Raw genomic sequence first — 25,168 nt, forward strand, 5'->3', positions numbered from 1 at the left:
TTTCTCATCAGGAGTTCAAACATTTTTTAATTCAATCCATATTCAATATAAGAAGTACATGGATGTGTTACAGTGGCTCCTTTTTCATAGACAGTTGCACAATTTTAGATACTCAAAGGGAAAACATATATTAGGGGTTTGAGTCTTCTGAGAAATACTTTTATGTATCTTAGGATTAGGTAAAGTTTGTTTATTCTAGTGAGTCATGAAAGTCTTTCTCTATAAACTCTAGATTACCAGAATTACGTTTGTGGAGATAATACAGAATATAAGATGATCTATTTTGGACCTCTTCAGTACTTGAGTTTCACAAATAGGTGAAATGGCAGAGAAAGGGCCAGAAAGGGAACAGTCATTAAAAAGCTCCTAAGAAAGAATAATGAATGTATTTTCTTCTACTAAATTTTGCTGCTCTTTTTCTCATTTCACTCTAAACTGATTACACTGGGAAAACATATTGTTACCTAAGAAACCAAAAATTGTTTAGTCCCCAAAGAGCAGTAAATAAGGAAAGAAGCCAGGAAATTATCATTTGGGAAAAAAAAGAATAGGAAGGCTAAATTATTGGAAAATGCATAATTTTAATCAAGAACTGATTTGTGTTGTTGTTGCTGTTCAGTCGCTCAGTCATGTCTGACTCTTTGCAACCCCATGGACTGTAGCCCACCAGACTTCCCTGTCCTTCACCATCTCCTGGAGCTTGCTCAAACTCATGTCCATTGAATTGGTGATGCCATCCAACCATCTCATCCTCTGTCGTCCCTTCTCCTCCTGCCTTCAATCCTTCCCAGCATCAGAGTCTGCTAACAAGTCTTTCTAACAAGTCTGCTCTTTGCATCAGGTGGCCAAAGTATTGGAGCTTCAGCTTCAGCATCAGTCCTTCCAATGAATATTCAGGATTGATTTCCATTAGGATTGACTGCTTTGATCTCCTTGCAGTCCAAGGGACTCTCAAGAGTCTTCTCCAACATCACAGTTCAAAAGCATCAATTCTTTGGTGCTCAGCATTCTTTCTGGTCCAACTCTCACATCCATACATGACTACTAGAAAAAGTATTGACCATACGGACCTTAGTTGGTAAAGTAATGTCTCTGCTTTTAAATATGCTGTCTAAGTTTGTCATAGTTTTTCTTCTAAGAAGCAAGTGTCTTTTAATTTCATGGCTGCAGTCACCATCTGCAGTGATTTTGGAGACCAAGAAAAGAAAGTCTGTCACTGGTTCCATTGTTTCCCCATCTATATACCATGAAATGATGGGACTGGATGCCATGATCTTAGCTTTTTGAATGTTGAGTTTTAAGCCAGCTTTTTCAATTTCCTCTTTTACCTTCATCAGGGGCTCTTGAGTTCCTCTTCGCTTTCTGCCATAAGGGTGGTGTCATCTGCATATCTGAGATTATTGATATTTCTCACAGCAATCTTGATTACACCTTGTGACTCATCCAGCCTGGCATTTTGCCTGATGCACTCTGTATATATTTTCATCTTTATAAAATATGTATGGCACGACATGGTGTGTGTATGCTCAGCTGTGTCTGATTCTTTGCAAGCCCATGGACTATAGCCTGCCAGGCTCCTCTGTCCATGGAAATTTCCAGGCAAGAAATATTGGAGTCAGTTGCCATTTTCTTCTCAGGGGATCTTTCCAACCTATATATATATATATATATTTTATTCATCTTTAGATATAAGTAGAGAACTATATGGATGTTAATATTAAAAACATGAAGTTGATGCATAGTGAAGTAATTGTTTACTTTTCTAAACATATTTTTCTCAGATATCTAAATGCTATCTGGTTAACTTTCATTTTTAATTATAAAGTGTTTTTAAGATTGCGAACAGGCATCCTACTGCCTTTTCCCATTCAGTTCACTCTCCTACTCCCTGAAAAGACTTTTACATGTATTTTCTTCTTTCCTCAAACACCACCTCCATCTTTCCCATCCTTGTTTCCCATCAAGGTAAACAATGATTACCTTGTTTCCTATCAAGGTAAACAATGATTACCTTGTTTCCTATATCATTAGGAAATCGGGAATAATTTGATAGTTACTTTTGTATGTTTCCACTTCTCATATATCTGCATCTGTAGCCATATTCTCTGCTTTGATCCCTCTTGATAATCCAAGGACACTATTCTAGCAATTGTCCTTTCTCTCTTCAGAACCATGTTTCTCCTTGTCTTCTGGACTATTCATGTCAGGATACAAGTGTACTGCGCTATCTCCCATCTTTAAAAAAGAAACCAAACAGAAACCTGCCCTTAACTCCACATTGCTTTTATTTAGGACCCCATTTTTTTCTGTTCCTTTTTCGCAGCAAAAATCCTCAAAAGAATTGTTTATACTATCTCCAGTGTTTCTCTTCCAAAACTTTCTTTAACCTCTCCAGTGTGGCTGTAGTCTAAATGCACTCCACCAGTGCTTGTCAGAGTCACCAGTAATCAATTCTCAGCCCTCATCTTCCTTGACCTACTTCAGTAGTGTGGGACACAGCCAATTATTCCCTCCTTTTTCCTACATGCTCGTCACTTGGTTTCAGGACAGTACTCTCCATTGCCTCCTGCTTCCTGTCTGTCTGGTAGCTACTTTGCTGGGGCTTCCCTACCTCCCCAGCCTCTAACAGGCAGGAGAGTCCCATACCTTAGTCTGTGGTCCTTTTCTTTCTCTAAACTCATTTCCTTTAGGTCATTTAATCGAAGCTCATGGCCTTAATTAGTATTTATGTACTGATGATATGATGATTTCTGAATTATATCTCTAGTCTGGGCCTCCCTACTGGACACTGTAGTGATAAACCTAACTGCCTACTCAGAAAGCCTGGCTGGATGTTAAATAGGGGTCTCACGCTTAACACGTCCAACATCCAAGCTCCCAACTTGCTCCTCTTGTAGGCACTCTCATTTCAATAAGTGTCTACCATTCTCCTAGTTACTCAGACCCCAAGCCTTGAATTCTGAAACAGCCTCCTAACTCATGTACCTGTTTCTACCTTTGGCCCCTTTGCTGGTCCCACAAATTGTCTATTCTCTACCTAGTAGCCAAAAGTCTGATGATTTTTACTCCTCTGTTTTAAACACTCCAGTAGCCTTTTATCTCACTCAGATTATAAGTGGCCTATGAGACCATTATTTATAATGGCTTACAAGACCTTTATCATCTGGTCTCATCTCCTATCATCATATTCTTCATTCAGTCTGTCCTAGACATACTGGTCTCCTGGAAGTTACTTGAACCTGCCAAACACACTTCTATCTCAAGGCCTTTGTCCTTGTCACTGCTGTCTCAAATGCTCTTTCCCCAAATATCTGCATGGCATGCTTCCCACCTCCCTCAGGGCTCTGCTCAAATATCACCCTAACCAGGTAGATAATATATAAAACAGCAATGCTTCTCCTCACCATGGCCCTCCTACCCTGCTCTATGTTTCTTCAAAATACTCATTGCCATCTTTATATCATATATTTACTTGTTCATTTATTGTCTGTTTTCCCTCTTAGACTATAAGCTCTAAGATGTCAGGGACTTGATCTATTTTTTTTCACTGCTGTGTGTCTAGTGTCTAGATTAGGGCTTAGCACATTGCACCTATTAGGTATTTACTGAAGAAATGATAAGTTCACAGAGGTCAGATTAAAAATTCTGCCTTGTAATAATTTCACCCAAAGCCTGAAGATGACAAAAAACCCATAGCTTAATTAATTTAGAAAGTGGAGAGTTTGTTTGGTAAGAAGTAAGAGTAACTTCTATGAGGTTCAGGTCAGTCTCCTAAAAGAGGAACTATTCCTTCAATGGTATTAGTCTACGAACACTACAAAATATGAACGTGCAAATGTAAATAAATATATGACTGTTATACTTTCAGACAAATAACTCATTTACTGAGCACCAACTTACGTTTTGAAACATGGGTCACCAGACATCAGTTGCATACTAATCCAAACCTAAACATGAGAAAAAGAAATAGCATAATTATAAAAATCTCAAGAGGAAAAGCCACATTCTGTTAATCTATGCACCTTCCACAGTACCTAATCCACTATTGCCTGTTTTAGAAAGAATTAAATACAATGATTACTGAATTGGGTTATATCCAATATTGAATTGCTGCTTTATACAGACATGGGTTAAAAATAATTTTTAGCATTCAAAACTTTGTAACTGCAAAAATAAGAGTGGAAAAGATAGAAATGAAAAGCATAGACTTCACAGAACTTCCCTAGAGGTCCAGTGGCTAAGACTTCACCTTCCAATACAAGGAGTGAGGGTTCAATCCCTAGTTGGGGAGCTAGGATCCCACAGACTTTGCAGCCAAAAAACCAAAACAAAACAGAAATGATACTGTATCAAATTCAATAAAGATTTAAAAAATGATCCATGTAAAAAAAAATTCTTAAAAAAAAAAGGCAAGGGTTTCACCAGTAATTATCCTCTGTGCTGTTCTGGTCTGTTTTATATGTCTTTCCTCCCAGATTCCTGTGTTGTTTAAGTGTCTAGAATGTTTTCCTCCAACACATTTGCCATATGATGCTTCTAGGGGTGCCTGTTGGTGGCCTGCTAAGAGAAGAATGCTTCTGGCCTTTGCTCTAGCTTTGCACCAGAATGAATGCATTAATGTACTTTTAAAAAAATTTTATTCAGCAGCAATTATTTTATAAAGCTTGTACATTATGCGAGGCTTAGAAATATCTGATCTTCCCGACACTCCAAGCTATTCAATGCTTTTCACCAAGAGTAAAGGCATTTCCTCTGGAGGATCTCTGTACAAGTTTATCCTGAAGACTAAATGCTTAATGCAAGTCTCCACATGCCTATTAGCAGCATCTGAAATATGAAATGCACAGGGTCATCTATGAAGTTCCCCATTCTAAGAAGCTAAAGAATAAAAGGGCTCAATATTTGGAGAAATCTGGACTCCCATATACTCTGCTGATGGGAATGTAAAATGTTTCAGCCACTTGAAAAAGTCAGGTAGTTCTGCAAAAAGTTAAAAGCAGAGTTACCATGTGACCCAAGAATTCTGTTCCAAGCATATATACTCTTGAATGTATGCCCAAGAGAAAAGAAAACATATGCCCACACTAAAACTTGTATATGAATGCCCATAGCAGCACTGTTCATAACAGCTAAAAAAGTGAAGGACCATTAACCGATAAACAAAATATGGTATAGCCATACAATGGAGTATTATTTAGCTATAAAAAGGAGCACAGTACTGATACATACTACAGCATGGCTGAACTTTGAAAAACATTATGTTAAGTTCAAAGAAGCCAGACACAAAATACTACCTATTCTATAATCCCATTTATATGAAATGTTCAGAATAGGCAAATCCAGAGAGAGAGTAGGCTAGTGATTGCTGAGGGCTGTGGGGAAGGGCAGAGAGTTGGGGTAAAGTGGGAAGTGACTGCTACTGAGCACATATGAGGTTTCTTTTTTGGGGTAATGAAGATGTTCTAAAACTGATTATGGCAATAGTTGGACACACCTTTGAATACACTAAAAACCATTCAATTGTGTACTTTAACTGGGTGAAATGTATGGCAAGTGAATCATAGCTCAATAAAGCTATAAAAATTTAAAAGTATTCAAAGTCCCTGTCTACTACCAGCTGGATCAGCTTCTCTTTCAAGGTACTAAGTGACTTAAAACTAATGTTCTTGCCACTTTCTGGAAAGGAGGAGTTAGCATCTTGTTGAACATCCATCCTGTCCTGAAGCGTACCATGAGGCTACTACTGCAAACACATTTTGGGAAACGTACCAGGCCAAGACCTTTCAGCAAGGTCTCTAAAAACAGCCTCCTCCACGTCCCATATTTTGCTGACATCATAGCAAGCCAACACCACTTAGCAGCTGACGTTCTTAGGAAGGCAGGGAGGCTGTGAGTAAGCACAGGAAGCTGGTCTGCAGACAGAAATTATAATGCAGAGAGCCAAGAACAGTCCCTAGAAAGGTCTTTCAGTTCCTGGAAGTTCAGGTCTGGTTGTAACTTCCCATCCTAGGGCTCTGTGAAATGTCCCTGCATTTGACCTAAAGCTCTCTTTTATAGGAGCTAACCTAAGGGATTTCTATTTCATACAACTAGAGAGTGTTGGCAAAATCACATACAGTAACTCTTTCAGACCTCAGGATCAGCCCCCCTGGGGCAACTATTGAAATTCCCCTTTTATAGAGGAGGAAACAGTGGGGCAGAGCTGAAGTGCTTACACAGGGCTCCAGAGGTCTAAGAACAAACACAGAGCCCTGATGTCACAATCCACCCTCCCGCTACGTGGCTGTAATTATGTTCCCTAAGCTCCCTAAGCCTCTGGCTACTCAAATTCTGGCTGAAAGCTAAAAGAATGAAGGAATGAATACCTAGAGTACTATTATTTGGAAATAGTGTTTTTTTGTTTTGTTGGACCAGAACTTAAAGCTTTGCTAATGCTTTTTGAAATGCTATTCTCTAGTTGCTGACTGCCTTTTAAGAATCAGCCATACTGCTATCAAAAAGTCTAAAAACAATAAGTGCTGGAGAGGGTGTGGAGAACCCTCTTACACAGTTGATGGGAATGCAAACTAGTGTAGCCACTATGGAGAACAGTGTGGAGATTCCTTAAAAAATTGGAAACAGAACTGCTATACAACTCAGCAATTCCACTGCTGGGCATACACACTGAGGAAACCAGAACTGAAAGAGACAGGTGCACCCCAATGTTCATTGCACCTAGATGTCCATTGGCAGATGAATGGGTAAGAAAGTTTTGGTATATATACACAATGGAATATTACTCAGCTATTAAAAGGAATGCATTTGAATCAGTTCTAATGAGATGGATGAAACTGGAGCCTATTACACAGAGTGAAGAAAAAAAAAAAAGACCAATACAGTATATTAACACATATATATGGAATTTAGAAAGATGGTAATGATGACCCTATATGCGAGACAGCAAAAGAGACACAGATGTAAAGAACAGACTTTTGGACTCTGTGGGAGAAGGAGAGGGTGGGATGATTTGCAAGAATAGCACTGAAACATGTATATTACCATATGTGAAGCAAATCACCAGTCCAGGTTCAATGCATGAGACAGGGAGCTCAGGGCTGTGCACTGGGATGACCCTGAGGGATGGGATGGGGAGGGAGGTGGGAGTGGGGTTCAGGATGGGGGACAGATGTACACTCATGGCTGATTCATGTCAATGTATGGCAAAAATCATTACAATATGGTAAAGTAATTCGCCTCCAATTTAAATAATTAATTTAAAAAAATCAGCCATAGGATCTTATTATGTTCTTCTGGAAATACCAGTGATAATGGTAATAACAACAATAACCTTAACAACAGTCATGATTTGAGAATCTATTATGTGCCAGGCTAAGTGAGTTTGAAAACTGTCAAGTATAGGTAATTTTTTGTCTGCTAACTTCAGACTATTTAGTTTTACTCAGGATTATTTTCCTTTCTTATCATTCGGTAACTCACCGAATTTAGTTAGGTAAACCTAACTAAAATACAGCAAAAGTTTCATCCAGTGAGTTTTACTAGATCCAAGTACTTTTCAAACATTTTCTCCACTGGTCTCATTTAATACTGGCACCAACTCTCGGAAGTGTGTCTTCCCTCTGGGTTCCCCAGGGTATAGAGCTTCCGAAGGTACTTGGAAACAGTAGGGCAGATGTCCAAAGTGAGTTCCACCTGTCACTTCACTTGTGAGAGAACCCAGTGACTTCTATATGCCCACCACAGCTGTGCTGGCAATCACCTTTTGGGAGCTGGAAACATTGTAAGGCATTCATTTATGATGCTCCTTCTGCTCAGTAAGCTCTCATGCTGTAGTGGTTGTATGTATTCTTCCCTGAATGTTCTCAGCACCAAAGAGAAACACCTTAGGATCATGAAGGTGAACATCTGTTCCTTTTCAGTGCTTCTGTAATTTGGATTGTTTTTTCCTCCTAGGTGCTGTGCATTTTAGTGGTGTGGCCAGCTTATGATCCTAGTACTGATTCCCATCTTGACCTTACATTGTTTGTTGTTGTTTAGTCGCTAAGTCATGTCCAACTCTTTGCGACTCTGGGCTGTAGCCCACCTGGTTCCTCTGTCCATTGGATTTCCCAGGCAAAAATACTGGAGTGAGTTGCCATTTCCTGCTCCTGGGGATCTTCCCGACACAGGTAATCAAACGCAGCGAGTTCTTTACCCCTGAGCCACCTGAGAAGCCTGACAATATACACCTATGATTATTTAAAGGCAGAGAATCTCATTTGTTGAATATGTAAATCTGGAAATGTGCTTACTTTAAGAATGGAATTGTCCTGTCTTGTATTTTTGGTATCATAGCCTTCCAGTAAACAACGACGAGTGGTATTTCCTGATCCAGCAAACTCTGCCAGGTTTAGATCTGCAAAGCCCAGCTATGAAAAGAAAGAGAATTATATTAATAGAATATCTAGTAGGCTTCTATCATATTCTCTTTAAAGAAGACAATCAACCCATGTTCTACCCAAGTTGTCTCAAACTTCGGTTATTTGCAGTTTTTGCCAACTTAACAATACCTGTTTTTCTTTGCCTAATATGTCTTAAAACTTGGCTCACTTTTTGTAAAAACGTATGGCTGAGCTTGTGAAGAATCCGCCTGCAATGTGGGAGACCTGGGTTTGATCCCTGGGTTGGGAAGATCCCCTGGAGAAAGGAAAGGCTACCCACTCCAGTATTCTGGCCTGGAGAATTCCACGGACTGTACAATCCATGGGGGTCACAGAGTTGGACAGGACTGAGTGACTTTCACTTTCATTACCTATTTAACTCTTGTCTTCAGTAATATGATCTCTGAAATAACAGATTTGTTTACTCCATATATTTTTCTCTACCCATTAAAACATATAACTGTTGATATAAAAATGTATATTAAACAATGGAAATCACTGCAAGTAGCACACCACATTAAGGGAAATACTAACAGACCAACCTTGATCACTTGCACACACACAGAGAAAACTGATCAGACTCGCCTCTCCCTGTTCTGGTTTGGCTCTATTCCCAGTTAACCACTGGTGACTACAGATAGTTGCAGATTATTAAGTTCTCACTCTCCACCTGAGAGCAAAACGACCTAAGTGTATCACACACTTGCTTTGGTACAAGCTCCTGCTCCTTCACCACCTTACACAATATTTGCCTCACTGGTCTCCCTTGAGCTAAATCTCTCTTTATGAATGAAGCCTTCTTCTTTCCTTCCCCACACCAGCCTTCTCTGCTGTTAACCCAAAAGCCTGGCTCAACCCCATTCCTCCCTCTTATTACTACTCAAGTTTGGGCCCCATTTTCTGCAGCTACCAAAGATTACTGTCTGGTCTTTCCTCTGATGTTGTTCAACTTTATTTCTCATTCCCCAAAATTATCCCCCTTATATCATTATTTTTTGAACAAACTAAATTTATTCTATATCACTAAGTGTATATAGTCTTTTATTAACAAAAAGTGTTTTGAGTTTGTAATTAATTAAGCACATCTCCCTGAATATATAATAAAAAGCATTATACATTTCAAATCCTGTGATGTTTTTTTTAAAGGTTCCTGGGATTCTTTTTTCTTTTTTAAAAATAATATTTATTTCTGGCTGTGCTGGGTCTTCAATGCTGCATGGGCTTTTCTCTAGTTGTGGTGTGCAGGCTTCTCACTGTGGTGACTTCTCTTACTGCAGAGCCCAGGCTATAGGTTCACAGGCTTCATCAGCCGTGGCTCCTGGGCTCTAGAGCAAAGGCTCAATAGTTGGGGTGCATGGGCTTAGTTGGGCTTCCCTGGTGGCTCAGATGGTAAAGAATTTGCCTGCAATGTAGGAGACCTGGGTTCAATCCCTAAGTTGTGAAGATCCCCTGGAGGAGGGCATGGCAACCCACTCCAGTATTCTGGCCTGGAGACTCCCCATAGACAGAGGAGCCTGGCAGACTACAGTCCATTGGGTTGCAGAGAGTCAAACACGGCTGAGTGACTGAGCACAGCACATGGGCTTAGTTGCTCTGAGGCATGTGGAATCTTCCTGGACCAGGACTGAACCCATGTCTCCTGCACTGGCAGGCAGATTCTTTACCACTAAGCCACCAGCAAAGCCCCCTGCTGTGATTTTAAAATGCCTGCTTTAACACTTTAAAGTGCATATAAATGCATGTATGAATGGCATTCAAGATGAAGATTTTACTTGTAGGCTGAAGCACTATTTTAGCAGTTTTTAATTGGTACAAAAAGAATGAAGGAAAGAACTTAAGAGATCAGTTGAAGGACACAAGCTCCAAAGGCAGGAGTCAGAAACACGGTAAGCCACAAGTAACTTATACCTAATCTTCATGTGATTACTCTGGCCCAAGAGATCAGCAAAAAACCAGGAGATGTCCAGGGCAAAGCCACACCCAGATGAACATGTGAGGACTTCCGTGGCAGTGTGATCACACATCATCCACATGCCCTGCCATATCATGCCTATCACATTATGTCATTTCACATATGAGCCTTCCTCTTTGAACCTCCAATATCTTTTCCACCCACACTCTTTGCTGATGTCTTGCCTCCTATTTCATTCACAAATAAAAGCAATTTATTACTTTAAGTAATAACTTAAGTAAAACTTACCCTAAGTGAGCTGGCTGTGCTCCCATCTGAGGTCAAGCACTCTGCTCTTGCCTACTCAAGTTCATTGCTTCAGGGATTCTTCCCTCTCTACTGGATCATTCCCATCAGCACACAAACATGCTGGATTTTCTCCCATCTTAATGAACAGAAGGAAACAAAACCTCACCCCACATCTCTCTCCAGTCCACTGTACTTTTCTGCTGCTCCCCCTTCACAGCAAAACTCCTTGAAAGACATTTGCATTGACTGTCTTGATTCTCTGTCCACGGCCACCTTGTCATTTCCCCTTCACCTCCTTATCTACTCTTCCAGCCACAAGATCCTTTTCCTTGAAAGTGTCAAGACCACCTCAAGGTCTTTAGTACTCACTGTTCTTTTGCCTGACGCATTCTTTCTTAAAGCTTCTCTTAGCACTCTTTCTCCCTCCATTAGGGTCTATGTTCAAATGTCATCTCTCTAAATGGGGCTTCTATGCTCTTCCATTCTAGAGCATGCCTGCCTCCTCCCTCCCCTCCCCTCTAACTTCATCTGCGTTATTCTTCTTAGTAGTTATCATCACATCATGTATGTACGTATTTCCTATCTATTAGTGTATAGTCTGTCCTCCTCACTCAATCCCTCATCAGAATGTAAGCTCCCCAAAGGCAGGGGTTTTTGTCTGTTTTAGTTTACTGCTGTATCTCTTACACGTAAGAGTAGTGCTAGGAACAATGCTTAGCACATGGTAGGCAATTATATATATATTTTTGGAAAAAAAAAAAAACAGCCCTAAGGCTTACCATCCATTGCCAGAATGCTGGTATTACGGTGTCACTAAGCATAAAGCAAATTAAAAAAAAAAAAGAATCTGGTGAGTTCCATGAAGAAAAGCACACTAAGGTCAATGTTTACTGAACACTTTTTATGTGTCTGGCCTTGCTCTAGATACTGAAAACCAGTCATGAACAACACGGGTAAGAACTGTCTTGGGACTTCTCTAGTGGTCTGGGCTTCCACTACAGGAGGCACAGGTTCAACCCTTGGTTGGGGAACTAAAATCCCACAAGCCATACAACATGGCCTTAAAAAAAAAACCCAACTGTCTTGAAAGAGCTTACATTCTAATGAGATACAAGAGTCCATATTTCCTTGTGATTTTCTCTTTGGTTTCACTGAGATAACTGTCTCATTAAAATGGCATAGATACATACATTCTAGGTATAACTGTGATAGATCTTGTGCTGGATAAAGGAAGGCACAATTACAAGAAAGAGAGTGAAAAAGAACATTTCTCAGTGGGGAGGGATGACTAAGCTGAGTTCTTAATGATACATGAGTTGACAGAAGCACGTGCATGGTAGGGAAAACACCAAGTCACAAGGCACAAGTGCTAAAACAGCCCAGCACGCCCAGGAACGTTCAGAGGGCAGTATGTCTGAAGCGTAAGGATGAGTGACTGTGGGTGGGTGGGTGCACGTATAGATGAAAGATCTGTAAACCAACACGAGTCTAATATGCTAGATGGAGGACTTTTCATTTCGTTGTCCTTACAGGCAATAGAGAGCTGCTGGAGGACTAAAAGTGGAGGAAGGATATGATATCGTTGAATTTTAGAATGATACCCCTGGCAATAATACAGAGAATGAACTGGAGAGAGACAACAGAGGAAGAGAGCAAAAGACAGGAGGCCAATGTGTGTTTTACATAAGAAATAATGAAGGCATAATCTAAGGCAGTGGTCTTGGGACTAGAGAGAAGAGATGGTTTCAAAAGCTTTTTGTAAGAGAGAAATGAAGATTTGTCAATCACAGCAGACTCTTTTTTTTTTGGCCTACCCACCATTTAATGCCTTGGTATTCCTTGCTAGCAAGCCGTGATTTTATTCAAGTATCCACTCTTAGCTCATCTGTGTGCACAAGGAAAGCAACCCGACTCCAGATGATAGTTCACCTGTGATTAGTCTAAGCTGACCATGGCCATCCATTCCTACTGCCTATGACTAGTTTGGGAGAGGGCATATAATCCAGCTGTCGCCAATCAGAGGTACGGGGAAATCCTCTGGCGGCCATCTAGGAAGTTTTCTCACTTAAAAAAAGACATAAATGGAGAAAGCAGCTGGGCTTTGTTACATGTGAATATGTTGACTAAAACCTGAGCAGCTAGCTACCTCCTGATCTTGAAGGGACGAGCCAAGGACAAAGCCATCACATAGAGAATGTAAGAAAAAAAAATATATAAAACAAAATAACATGGGTTCTTGATATTCTCTAGTCAGTGAATTCTGGAGAAGCTCTATCTCCTATCTGCCTGTTTTGTGAGATTAAAAAAGCCTCTATGTGAGGGGACTTTTCTGTTACTTGTAGCAAAGAGCATCTGAATTGACATTGCAACCAACCAGTTTTAGGGAGTTTGGTAATTTGACAGTTGAAACTAGTGCCCTGGTTCTTGGCTTAGATGACTGGATTGAAGGAGACACCATCACAGGGGCTGGAAATACAAAAGGAGAGTGGGGAGTTCCCTGATCGCCTAATGGTGAGGATTCTGGGCTTTCACTGTGGCCTGGGTTCAATCCTTGGTGGGGAAACTGAGAACCCACAAGCGTCATGGTGTGACCAGAAAAAAAAAGAGGAGTATGTGGTTTAGAAAATAAAGAGGTTTAGAAATAAAAGACAGTATGTGGGTTTCTGGTAGTATTATTAATTACTAATTCCTTCTATCTAGCAAAAAGTGAGCACATTCATTAGTAATTCCATATAAAAGTATAAAAGACAGTATGAAGTGAAGTGAAGTGAAGTGACTCAGTCGTGTCCAACTCTTTGCGACCCCATGGACTGTAGCCCGCCATGCTCCTCTGTCCATGGGATTCTCCAGGCAGGAATACTGGAGTGGGTTGCTATTTCCTTCTCCAGGGGATGTTCCCAACCCAGGGATCGAACCTGGGTCTCCTGCATTGCAGGCAGACGCTTTATCCTCTGAGCCACCAGGGCAAAGACAGTATAGAGAATGCTAAACGAGCACAGAGTGGGGAGTCCTATTCCACTGGGGGTTGGGTGGGAATGAGACTACATCCTGGGGAAACCAAATTAACAGTTGCTATTGTTTAATGCAAACCAGAGATTGTCTTCTAGCAAGGAAGTTTAAACTTAATGACATCCCATAATCAGCATTTATAAAGAATATGCCTATAATTTATTGTTGGATCCAACTATTTAATCTCCAAATTGCTCACTTAAAAACATCCATGCTTGAATAGCAATTAGAAAAGCAAACCATTTAATATTTAGGCTTATAAATGGCAATGAGGGATATTACAAATTCCAAGAGAGTTAAAGAAGACCAACTTACCTTTGCATAAGCTTTTCCACCTTTTAATTCCTGCCAAAGATAAAAAACACTGTAAGGATATCATACGACTAATGATTTAAAATTAAATATATGTCAAATAGTTTTGAGGTAGGTATTTATTTATATGCTGGCAAATCCACTCCAGTGTTCTTGCCTAGAGAATTCCATGGACAGAGAAGCCTAGTGGGCTACAGTTCATGGAGTCACAAAGAGCTGGACATGACTAAGCAACTACACTTTCACTTCAAGTATAAACTAAAGTTCTGATGATCTTAAATCCAACTATTTGGATGTCCCCCACCTCCCTCTGGCACGTAACCAGAGTTTTTATTTAGAATTTAACTTAAATTTGAAGGAGACAAATGGTGAGAAGACAAACTAACATTTAATCTATTTGCTGAAGAAGAAACTGCCGAAAAGTGTTCTGGACACATTGCAATAACCTGAATCACCAAAGAAAGGTTAAATTATTTACTTAATTAAGCATATTAATAATACATTGCACAAAGATTTCAACAAGAGTGGAGATCCCCACCCCAGAGACAACCACTGTTAGCAATTTTTAGATGTGTATATGTATATGTGTGTGTATATATATTTATTCCTTTACTCAGATAAAGTAAGGTATATGTATTATAATAACATAATACATATACATAATACATATACCTTAACATAATACATATACCTTACTTTTTCCCACCTAAAACATATAACATTGTCCCATGGTAATATAGTAGAAACTTCCTTGTCTAACTCTTATCTAATGTGAACAAAACTGGCAAAAGTGAAAAATAATAAAAATATATATAGATGTCTTAACACTTTACTTTAAAATATATAAACTACATTAATTTGCCAAATCCCTCAATTTGGGACATCACACAGATACAAGATTTAAAATGCTTAGACACTGCTTATCACACAGTATATACTCTGTACATGTGTTTGCTGAATGGAGTTATCTTATCTTTCATAAACCAAGATGCACAATGCATTATGTACCATTTCCATCTTTAAAGGGGTGAACTTAAATAAGCTGAGAGCTAATCTATGGTAAACTCTATTGCTCATGAATATTTGCTATCCCTCCCCTTCTCTGCCCCTTTAGTCATGCCACCAGGTGTACTCCATTATGAATTACCAAGTTTTCCTTTATTATAAAGTTACTGTCATACCTGTAATAGTGCCTTTCTTTAACAAAGCAAAACAAAACTTTTTCTAGATAATCCTAGTCTCTACTAGATAATTCTTTTCTTTGCTCCCTTCTACAGCCAGATTTTCCAAAAGACTTACCAAAATTTGCTGTACCCTACTCTCTCTTCAAAGTAACTCTAATTGGGTTTTTGCTCCTTGTCCCTCTGCAGTGGCTCTTAAGATTACCAATGAACTCCATTTTTATTAAAGCCCAAGGCTTTGGCTTCATCTTACTTAATTCCAAAATAGCTCTCTGCCTCCTTCTTAGTAAGATTTTTTTTCTAGAAACTTCCAAGGTGCTACAATTGTCTACTTTTCTTCTTACCTCCCCGGCTACTTCTCACTCTCCTTTGTAAGACCTACTACTCCTTTATTCAACCTCTGTAGAAAGTATGCTAGCTGCATCCTAAATATACATTCTTTCCCTCTCCATTATAATAGAATCCTCTATTTTTAGCTGGGCTTTGGCTACCCAAAATAAAGTAACTGACTACATTTTTCACTTTCTTTTTGTACTATAGCAGTGTCACTAAGATCTGGCCAAAAGTATATGAGAAATGATATATATGAATTCTTGCTCCTTTCTTGTACTTGCTAAGTAATTTAATACCACTTTTAAGTGTTTGGTCTAGGGCCTCTTGTTTTCTCTATCTACACTTTCTCGCTGACCTATCCCATTCAGGTCTATGGCTTTAAATAAGAATTGTATGCCGACAACTCAAATCTTTAGTCTGAACTTCTCCTCTGAGTTCCATATTAGTATTTTAAATGCCTACATGAGATGTCCACTTGATGTCTCATGTGTGCTCAGCCACTTCAGTCACCTTCAACTCTTTGTGACCCTATGGACTATAGCCCGCCAGGCTCCTCTGTCTATGGAACTTTACCAGCAAGAACACTGGAGTGGGTTGCTATGCCCTCCTCCAGGGGATCTTCCTGACCCAGGGATTGAACCCAGGGCTCCTACATTGCAGGCAGGCTCTTTACCTGCTGAGCCATTGCGGAAGCCCCTGATGTCTCATAGACACTTCAAGTTTAACGTGGTCAAAATAGGTCTACTGATCTCTATTTATCTGCCCCCCCCAAATTGCTCCAATGCATGTCTTTGCTATTTCAATAAACAGCGGAATCATCTACCCATATGCTCAAGAAAAAGATCTAAGAGTTATTCTCAATTTTGTTTCCCACATTCACCATACCCAATCCATTAGTAGGGGGCTACCTCCAAAATACATCCTGAATCATACCACCTCCACTGTTATAACTCCATGCCAAAACATAAGCGTTCCTCATCCAAACTATCCCAATCACTTAAGTGGCTTCTGCAATTCATCCTCCACACAGCAGCAAAAGTCATCTTAGAAGATCATGTCTCTCCTTTTTAAAATCCTCAAATTGATTTCAAATTACAAACAAATGTATTCCAAATATACAATTGGAATAAAACCTAAACTCCTATAAAGCCCTGCTGATCCAGTGCCTCCAATCTCATCACCAAGAACTTCCACTTCCATGTGTTCCATGTTCCAGCTAGGCTGGTGGTCTATCTTTAAACATGTTAGATTTGTTTTTTGTTTCTTGTGAACCTGCATGAGGTTCACAACACTTTTGAACACGTGGCTCAGTATCTTTCATCAGTTTTAGAAGATTCTCAGCCACAATCTCCACAAACTCACCTCTCTTTTCAGGGCTCCATATATGTCATATATATGTCAGACCTTTATATTGTTTTCTGTGTCTTACACCCTGTTCTGTGCGCCCCACACTTATATTTTCTTTCTTCCTTTATAATTTTTTAAAACTCTTTTATTATGGAAAATTTCAAACATACACAAAAGTGGAAGTAGTAGTATAATAAATCCCCATGAACCCATCAATTAGCTTTAAGAATTATCAACACTTGGCCGATTTCATCTTATCCGTATAATTCCTTATCTATCTCTTGTTGTCTCTCCATTTTCAAAAAATAGTAGGTCCTTGTTGGGTTATTTATTTTAAATATAGCAGTGTGTACAAGTCAATCCCAAACTCCCTACTGATATTTTCTTCTGTCTTATTTTCCAATGTGTTCTTCAGTTGTGACAAACCTGCTGTTAAATACATTTGTTGAGATTTAGTTTCATTTACTTAGTTTTAAATTGTAGTTACTGTATTTTTCAGTTCTAAAATTCAAGTTTTAAAATAGTTTCAAGTTCTCTTATTTTCCATACTCTTGACTAATTATAATTATTGTAGAAAGTTTATTACATCTTCTCAAATATGTATCTCCCATGGGTTTGTTTTTATCATCTTGTTTTCCTTTTGATTTTGGTCATGCAGTCATGTCTTTTTGGATGCTTGGTAACTTTCTGTGCGTGATAACTCGAAGAAATAATTTTAGGCTCAGAGTAATGTTATTCTCCTCCAGAGAAGATACAACATTTTTTTCTGGCGAGTAGAAAAGTCAACCTATCACTTTCATTTAAGCAGTGACTAAGCTGATTGGAAGCTGAATGTCAATTTTTGTAAGGGTTGATCTACAGCCATTATACTCATTTTTCTAGGCTGAAACTCTTACAGAGTCCCAACTAGAAACTCAGGGTATTTACCAAGGCTCCTTCTGTGAGTGGGCTCTGGACTCCATTTTTGTTGCCTTAGTCCTGTAAAATTGCCAGCATCTTAGCTCAGCTTCTTAGTCTCTCCATCACTGCTTTTGGCTCAGCTCCTTAGCTGCTGCTTACAAATTAGCAACTGCTCTGAGGGTAAAACCAAGGCCAAATGTCAGGCTCATGTCTTTATGCTTCCCTGGTCTTTGATTCTAAACCTCTTAAATCCTTGCTGAAGGCAGCTTCTAATGCCTTCAAGCAGCTATTTTTAATATTTTGTATAGTTCTTCGGAAAAGTTCACCCTTCTCAGAGGGAAGGGTGGCCTGGTAACAAGCTAGTCCATTAATTTGAGAAGCATAAATTCCCAAGTTTATTATAATTTTAGGGTCTGTTATGGATTTAACTGTGCTCTCCCCAAAGAAATACTGAAACCTTAATACGCAGAGCCTCAGAATATGACTCTATTTGAAAATAGAGGAGGCTTTACACAAATAATCAAGTTAAAAATGCAGTCCTAATCCAATATGACTGGTGTCCTAATAAAAAACAGGAAATTTGAACACAGACACGCACAGCAGGTGGATGATACAAAGACTCAAAGGGAGAAGACAGCCATGCATCTGGAGTGATACAGCTCCAGGTCAAGGAAAGCCTCAGACTAAGAAACTAAGAGAAAGGCATTGAACAGTTTCTTCCCTTCTTGCTTTCAGAGAGAGCATGGCCCTACTGACATCTTGATTTTGGACTTCTGGCCTCCAGAACTGTGAGACAATAAATAAATTGTTTTAATCCACTCAGTTTGTGATACTTTGTTGTAGCAGCCCTCGCAATCTAACAAAGGGGTTTTTTACTTTCAGGGCTTCCCTGGTGGCTCAGACGGTAAAGAATCTGCCTGCAATGAGGGAGGGTACAGGTTCGATCCCTGGATTGGGAAGATCCCCGGGAAAAGGGAATGGATACCCACTCCAGTATTCTTGCCTAGAGAATTTCACAGACAGAGGAGCCTGGCGGGCTACAGTCTATGGGGTCGCAATGAGTTGGACACGACTGAGTGAGTGGCAATCTGTACAGTTAATTTTATGTGTCAACTAGACTGGGTCATGGGGTGCCCAGATATTTGGTTAAACATTGTATCTTAAAGTATGTTTTGCAATGCAGATAGTATTTATACAGTTGGCTTTACTAATTTTTCTTTATGGGTTCTCACTTTTACATAATAATTAGGATAAGGTACAGTAAGTTCAGTAAGTACTTCCATATACCAAGCATGGTAAGAGAATACTAGTGGTTCACCAGTATCTGTTCTTTCCTTCTTTAATGTTGGAATCTGACAGTCACTCAGGTAGAGACTACATTCGCAGCTTTTCTTCTAGTTCGCTGTGATCATGTAACTAAGTTCTAACCAGTATGAGCACTTTTGAGTCATGCCCTAAAAAGGAATGCATTTGTTCTCTCGTTGCTTTTCCTTCTTTCTCACTGGTGGAGAGATAACAAGACTAGAGCAACTTCCTTGGATCTAAAAATGGGCATCATACAGTGAGGATGTCACAGCTGCTCTACCAGCCCTGGATTCCTTGGCTATTACCTGAGAGAGACATATACTTCTATTTTAAGTTTACAATGTACTACATTGAAACAATCTGAGATTATAATTTTTATAGATTATTGGTAATATGCTTCAACTTAGTAAGCAGAAATGACATTTATTTATTTTTTTTTTAAGATTCAATGATTTTTAATACAGTTGCAAAGTTGTGAGATCCTCACCACAATCAATTTTAGAACATTTTCGTCACCCCCTAAAGAAACCCCATATCCATTACCTGTCCCTTCCCATCCAAAGTCCACACTCCCCAGCCCCGAGCAGCCTCTAATCTGCTTTTTGTCTCTACAGATTTGCCTATTCTGGACATTTCGTATAAGTGGAATCATACAATCTTTGGTGACTGGCTTCTTTTATTTATCATATTTTCTCGTCATTCTTAAGTTTTTTGGAGTATAGTTGCTTTACAATGTTGTGTTAGTTTCTGCTGTACCGCAAAGTGAATCAGCTCTGTCTATACATATATCCCCTCTTGTTTGGATTTCCTTCCCATTTAGGTCCCCACAGAGCGTTGAGTAGAGTTCTCTGTGCTATACGGTGGGTTCTCATTAGTTACCTATTTTATACACAGTTGTGTGTATAGTGGAGAAGGCAATGGCACCCCACTCCAGTACTCTTGCCTGGAAAATCCCATGGACGGAGGAGCCTGGTGCTCTGCAGTCCATGGGGTCTCGAAGAGTCGAACTTGACTGAGCGACTTCACTTTCACTTTTCACTTTCATGCATTGGAGAAGGAAATGGCAACCCGCTCCAGTGTTCTTGCCTGGAGAATCCCAGGGACGGGGGAGCCTGGTGGGCTGCCGTCTGTGGGGTCGCACAGAGTCGGACGCAACTGAAGCGACTGAGCAGCAGCAGCAGCAGCAGTGTGTATAGTCCCATTCTCCCACTTCATCCCAACACCCTTCCAACTCTGGTATCCGTGTGTCCATTCTCTATGTCTGTGTCTCTATTTCTGTTTTGAAAATAGGTTCTTCTGTACTAGCGTATGTTTTTAAGGTTCGTTCATGTTGTAGTACATATCTGAACAAATGACATTTAAAAAAAACCATGGGTTTAAAATCAGAAAGATTTGTGCTTGAGTTCCTAATTTATCATTTATTAGCAAAGTGAGTTTGTGCAAGTAACAACCTCTTTGAGCCTTGGTTTTCCTGAAAACGGAAAAGATAACACATTTTCAGGGCTGTTATTAGACACAAAATATGTAAAGTCCCTAAAAAAACAGTGCCTAATAAAGCAGAGAAACAATGAATGGCAGGACAAAGACCTATTATGGCCCCTAAACTAACAGAAATAAGATTATTAATTATATGCATAATGATAATGAGATGAAGGATCTTGATAATATTTTATTTCTTCAGATTCCTCATCATACTTATCATAGAAATGTAAATTATGCTGCAGGTATGAAGTGAAATTTATAACAGTTCTAACAGTAAAGCAGAGCTAAAGTGAGTCAGTGACGATGGAACCAACCACGGTTTCTGAAAGGAGAGAAGGAACAGGCTGTTCTTATACCTTCCTCACAGAGACTCTGTAGATACAAGGGTCCAGGACACCCGTGGTGGCACTGGCGCTCATTTTGCACATAAATGAGAACTTCTTTCTCCAGTGAACACAGTTTGCTTGCACCACCTCCCTGAGGGGGGAAAAAAAAGAACCAGTTAATTAACTATGATAGCATGGATGACATGTTAAAACACACACACACTATTTCACGCAAGTCCATAATGTAAATATTTGGAAACTATGAAATATGAAGAAAACAAATTCCTAATCGTGTAATCTGAAAATCTTCAGAAAGTTTTAATTATTCACAGGCAACTAAAAAATAGTGAATTTACTTATCAATTCAATCAATATAGAATGATGCTTCACCATTCATTCAATACACAATACACATTTGTTTATATTAGATGTGATGAGTATGTGCTAGGTGATTAAAATATGAAGATCAGAATAACTATTTTTTAACCTGATTGGGCTTAGAGTTTAGTTAGTGTAAAAGATAGAAATATAAAAATACTTATTCTAAAACAACTACTGTCACAGCTTTACTTCTATTCCAGTCACAAGAGCAACAGCAGATACCATTTATGGACAGTTCACCACATGTTATTTAATCTCACAACAACCCCAGGAGTAACAACCTCGGCAGCTGGCACTATCCTCACTTTATAGGTGAGGAAGTGAAGAAGAACTAAAGAGCCTCTTGATGAAAGTGAAAGAGGAGAGTGAAAAAGTTGGCTTAAAACTCAACATTCAGAAAATTAAGATCATGGCATTCGGTCCCATCACTTCATGGCAAATAGATGGGGAAACAGTGGAAACACTGACAGACTTTATTTTGGGGGGCACCAAAATCACTGCAGATGGTGACTGCAACCATGAAATTAAAAGATGCTTGCTCCTTGAAAGAAAAGCTATGACCAACTTATTAAAAAGCTATGACAGCTTATTAAAAAGCAAAGACATTAATTGGCCAACAAAGGTCCGTCTAGTCAAAGCTATGGTTTTTCCAGTGGTCATGCATGGATGTGAGAGTTGAACTATAAAGAAAGCTGAGCGCCAAAGAACTGATGCTTTTGAACTGTGGTGTTGAAGAAGACTCCTGAGAGTCCATTGGCCTGAAAGGAGATCCAACCAGTCTATCCTAAAGAAAATCAGTCCTGAATATTCATTGGAAGGACTGATGCTGAAGCTGAAGCTCCAATACTTTGGCCACCTGGTGTGAAGAAATGGCTCACTGTTAAAGACCCTGATGCTGGGAAAGATTGAAGGCAGGAGGAGAAGGGGATGACAGAGGATGAGATGGTTGGATGGCATCACTGACTCAATAGATATGAGTTTGGGTAAGCTCTGGGAGTTGGTGATGACAGGGAGGCCTGGAGTGCTGCAGTTCATGGGGTTGCAAAGAGTCGGACACGACTGAATGACTGAACTGAAATGTGCATACAGAGAGATGTTAACTCTAGGTCATTTAGGTAGGAAGCAGCATCATTAGCATTCAAACCAGGCTTGATTTAATTTCGATTTAATTCAAAAATCCATGTGCCCATTTTTTTCACAACTCTGCCCTTTCAAGTTTCCAGGTCTCTGTGTACATGCTGTTCCCTCTACCATTCTCTTAGAAAGGAAGGATAATTAATCCTCTGACTTCAGAAGAAAAGAAAGGCAGTGGGCAAAAACAGCTGGAGAAAGCAGAAAGGAAAGGCAAGAGAGCTCAGGTTAAACAGTTTTTATTTTCTTAGGAAAATAATTATAAGGTGACTTCTATAGGATGATAGTAGCTGATGGGTGACTTGTTAGGCTGAGGATGGTGAATGTGACAGGGAGTCAACTTGTAGCTGCCTTAGTGAATAAAATGAATTTGTACTAGGACCAATCGATTTGGTTTTATAGATTTCTCTATCAATGCACAGACATCCAAAAACAAGAAGTGCAAAAAGAAATATAATTTAAAAGCCAACTATGTGTTTGTGTGTGGTATGTGCATGTTATATATAAACAGAGATGAGGGGGTGTATTTTATCATAGGTTTAACTGTAGTAACTTTAGCTTTTTTTTTTTTTTCCCATTAGGAAGCTTTAGCTGATTTAAGAAATTATGAAGAGAATGCATGTGTTCTTAGGGAAATTTCCCTAGAAATCCAGCAGGTATGCAATTTATCTGTATAAATTTATCTACATACAGCACAGGCAGAATGAGAGTTGCTTGGCAAAGGATAGGTCTGAAGGTATTTGTCAGGCAACCTGAGGCATCCCAGTAAGATGAGAAGTAGCTAACTTGTATACTCAAAAATAAGTGAATTTGAAAAATCAGTGAATAATGAGAAAAACAAGCTTTCCTCTAAACATCTCTTAGCCTAAAGGCTTGATCAAGGTATCAGCCATGGTCTCTGGAGCTTCCTCCTTAAGGTATGCAGATAAACAAATCCCAGTACCCCTGGACTCTTCAGGAATATTTTGAGCTTCAAGGCTTGGTAGTTCCTATCATTGAGACCACTGATAAATGATCAAGAACCAGAAATAACATTAAAAAAACACCTGTTATTTTACTTTTCTGATAAAATTAAATAAAAACTTCTGATCAAGGATGGCAGTAATACCTGTATTAGCTTCAGCTCTCTCCCCCAAACTTTCTAAATTAAAACAAAATTTTTTAAGTCACCCTCATACAAGGACAAAGAAAACCAGACAGGAGACAAGAAAAAAAAAAGGCAGTGACAGACAAGTAATCACTAATTAAGCAATCAAAGAACGCTGAACCTTAAGCTGGTAACATTGAAAGCCAAGAGCAAGAATTTAAAATTGATCTTGAAGTAGAATGAAGGAAGGACAAAAGGCAGAGTCAATGAGCACCCTCCACATGCACAAAGCTTTTACTCAATTTTTAGTGCTCCAAGTTAAACATGAGCAGATACTTAAGGAAAGTCCCTTAATATGTAAGGCAGAGATCAATAAATAGCAAAGAAAAAAAAAACCCAAAACAAAAAACTTGAACAAAACAAAGTCTACACTGGAAGAAGAAAAGAATATCAGAGAGAAAGAAAGTACATCTACTGTACAGGAATAGGATACTGTTTTTAAAAAAGGAACACACAGGAAACTAACATGGTAACAAATAGGATCACCCAGAGGAAATCAGTGAACTCCTAGAAACACACAAATTACCAAAACAATCAAGAAGAAAACTTGAACAAACCAATACAAAATGAGATTGAGCCAGTAATCAAAAACCTCCCAACAACAACAACAACCAAAAAACCCAGGACCGGCTAGCTTCAGGGGTGAATTCTACTAAATACTCCAAGAATAATACAAATCCTTCTTAAACCTTTCCCCAAAAAAAAACAGAAAAGAAGGAACACTTTGAAACTCGTTTTATAAGCAGCAGCATCCTGATACCAAAGCCAGATAAAACCACCATAAGAAAATAAAACTATGGACCAATATCTCTGATAAAGATAGATACAAAAATTCTCAATAAAAATACTGGCAAACTGAATTTAACAACATATTAAAAGGATCAACGCATGCAAAATCAACATGATATATATACCACAGTAACAGAATCAAAGATAAAAACCACATGATCATCTCAGTTTAGTTCAGTTCAGTCACTCAGTTGTGTCCAACTCTGCAACCCCATGGACTGCAGCATGCCAGGCTTCCCTGTCTATCACCAAGTCCCAGAGCTTACTCAAATTCATGTTCATTGAGTCGGTGATGCTATCCAACCATCTCATCCTCTGTTATCCCCTTCTCCTCCTGCCTTCAATCTCCCAGCATCAGCGTCTTTTCAAATGAGTCAGCTCTTCGCATCAGGTGGCCAAAGTATTGGAGCTTCAGCTTCAGTATCAGTCCTTCCAATGAATATTCAGGACTGATTTCCTTTAGGATAGACTGGTTGGATCTCGTTGCAGTCCAAGGGACTCTCAAGAGTCTTCTCCAACACCACAGTTCAAAAGCATCAATTCTTCAGCGCTCAGCTTTCTTTAGAGTCCAACTCTCACATCCGCACATGACTACTGGAAAAACCATAGCTTTGACTAGACGGACCTTTGTTGGCAAAGTAATGTCTCTGCTTTTCAATATGCTGTCTAGGTTGGTCATAGCTTTTCTTTCAATGAGCAAGCATCTTTTAAGTTCATGGTTGCAGTCACCATCTGCAGTGATTTTGGAGCACCCCCCCCAAAAAAAAATTAAAGTCTGTCAGTGTTTCCACTGTTTCCCCATCTATTTCCCATGAAGTGATGGGTCCGGATGCCATTATCTTTGTTTTCTGAATGTTGAGTTTTAAGCCAACTTTTTCATTCTCCTCTTTCACTTGCATCAAGAGGCT

General features: G+C 39.3%; 1 protein-coding gene across 1 annotated transcript in view; it reads right to left on the bottom strand.

The window, feature by feature from the left end:
* The window catches only part of EEIG2 (EEIG family member 2), an 82,753-nt gene that overhangs the window by 21,886 nt on the left and 35,699 nt on the right, over positions 1-25,168 (bottom strand). The window contains exons 2-5 of the mRNA XM_070367577.1: positions 20,843-20,963; positions 13,942-13,971; positions 8,289-8,405; positions 3,901-3,947 (exon numbers count right to left, since the gene is read on the bottom strand). Coding sequence (XP_070223678.1) covers positions 3,901-3,947; positions 8,289-8,405; positions 13,942-13,971; positions 20,843-20,963 — 315 coding nt within the window. The remainder of the gene's footprint in view (positions 1-3,900; positions 3,948-8,288; positions 8,406-13,941; positions 13,972-20,842; positions 20,964-25,168) is intronic.

Source organism: Bos mutus, chromosome 3 (assembly GCF_027580195.1).
Source record: "Bos mutus isolate GX-2022 chromosome 3, NWIPB_WYAK_1.1, whole genome shotgun sequence".
NCBI classification, from domain to species: domain Eukaryota; kingdom Metazoa; phylum Chordata; class Mammalia; order Artiodactyla; family Bovidae; genus Bos; species Bos mutus.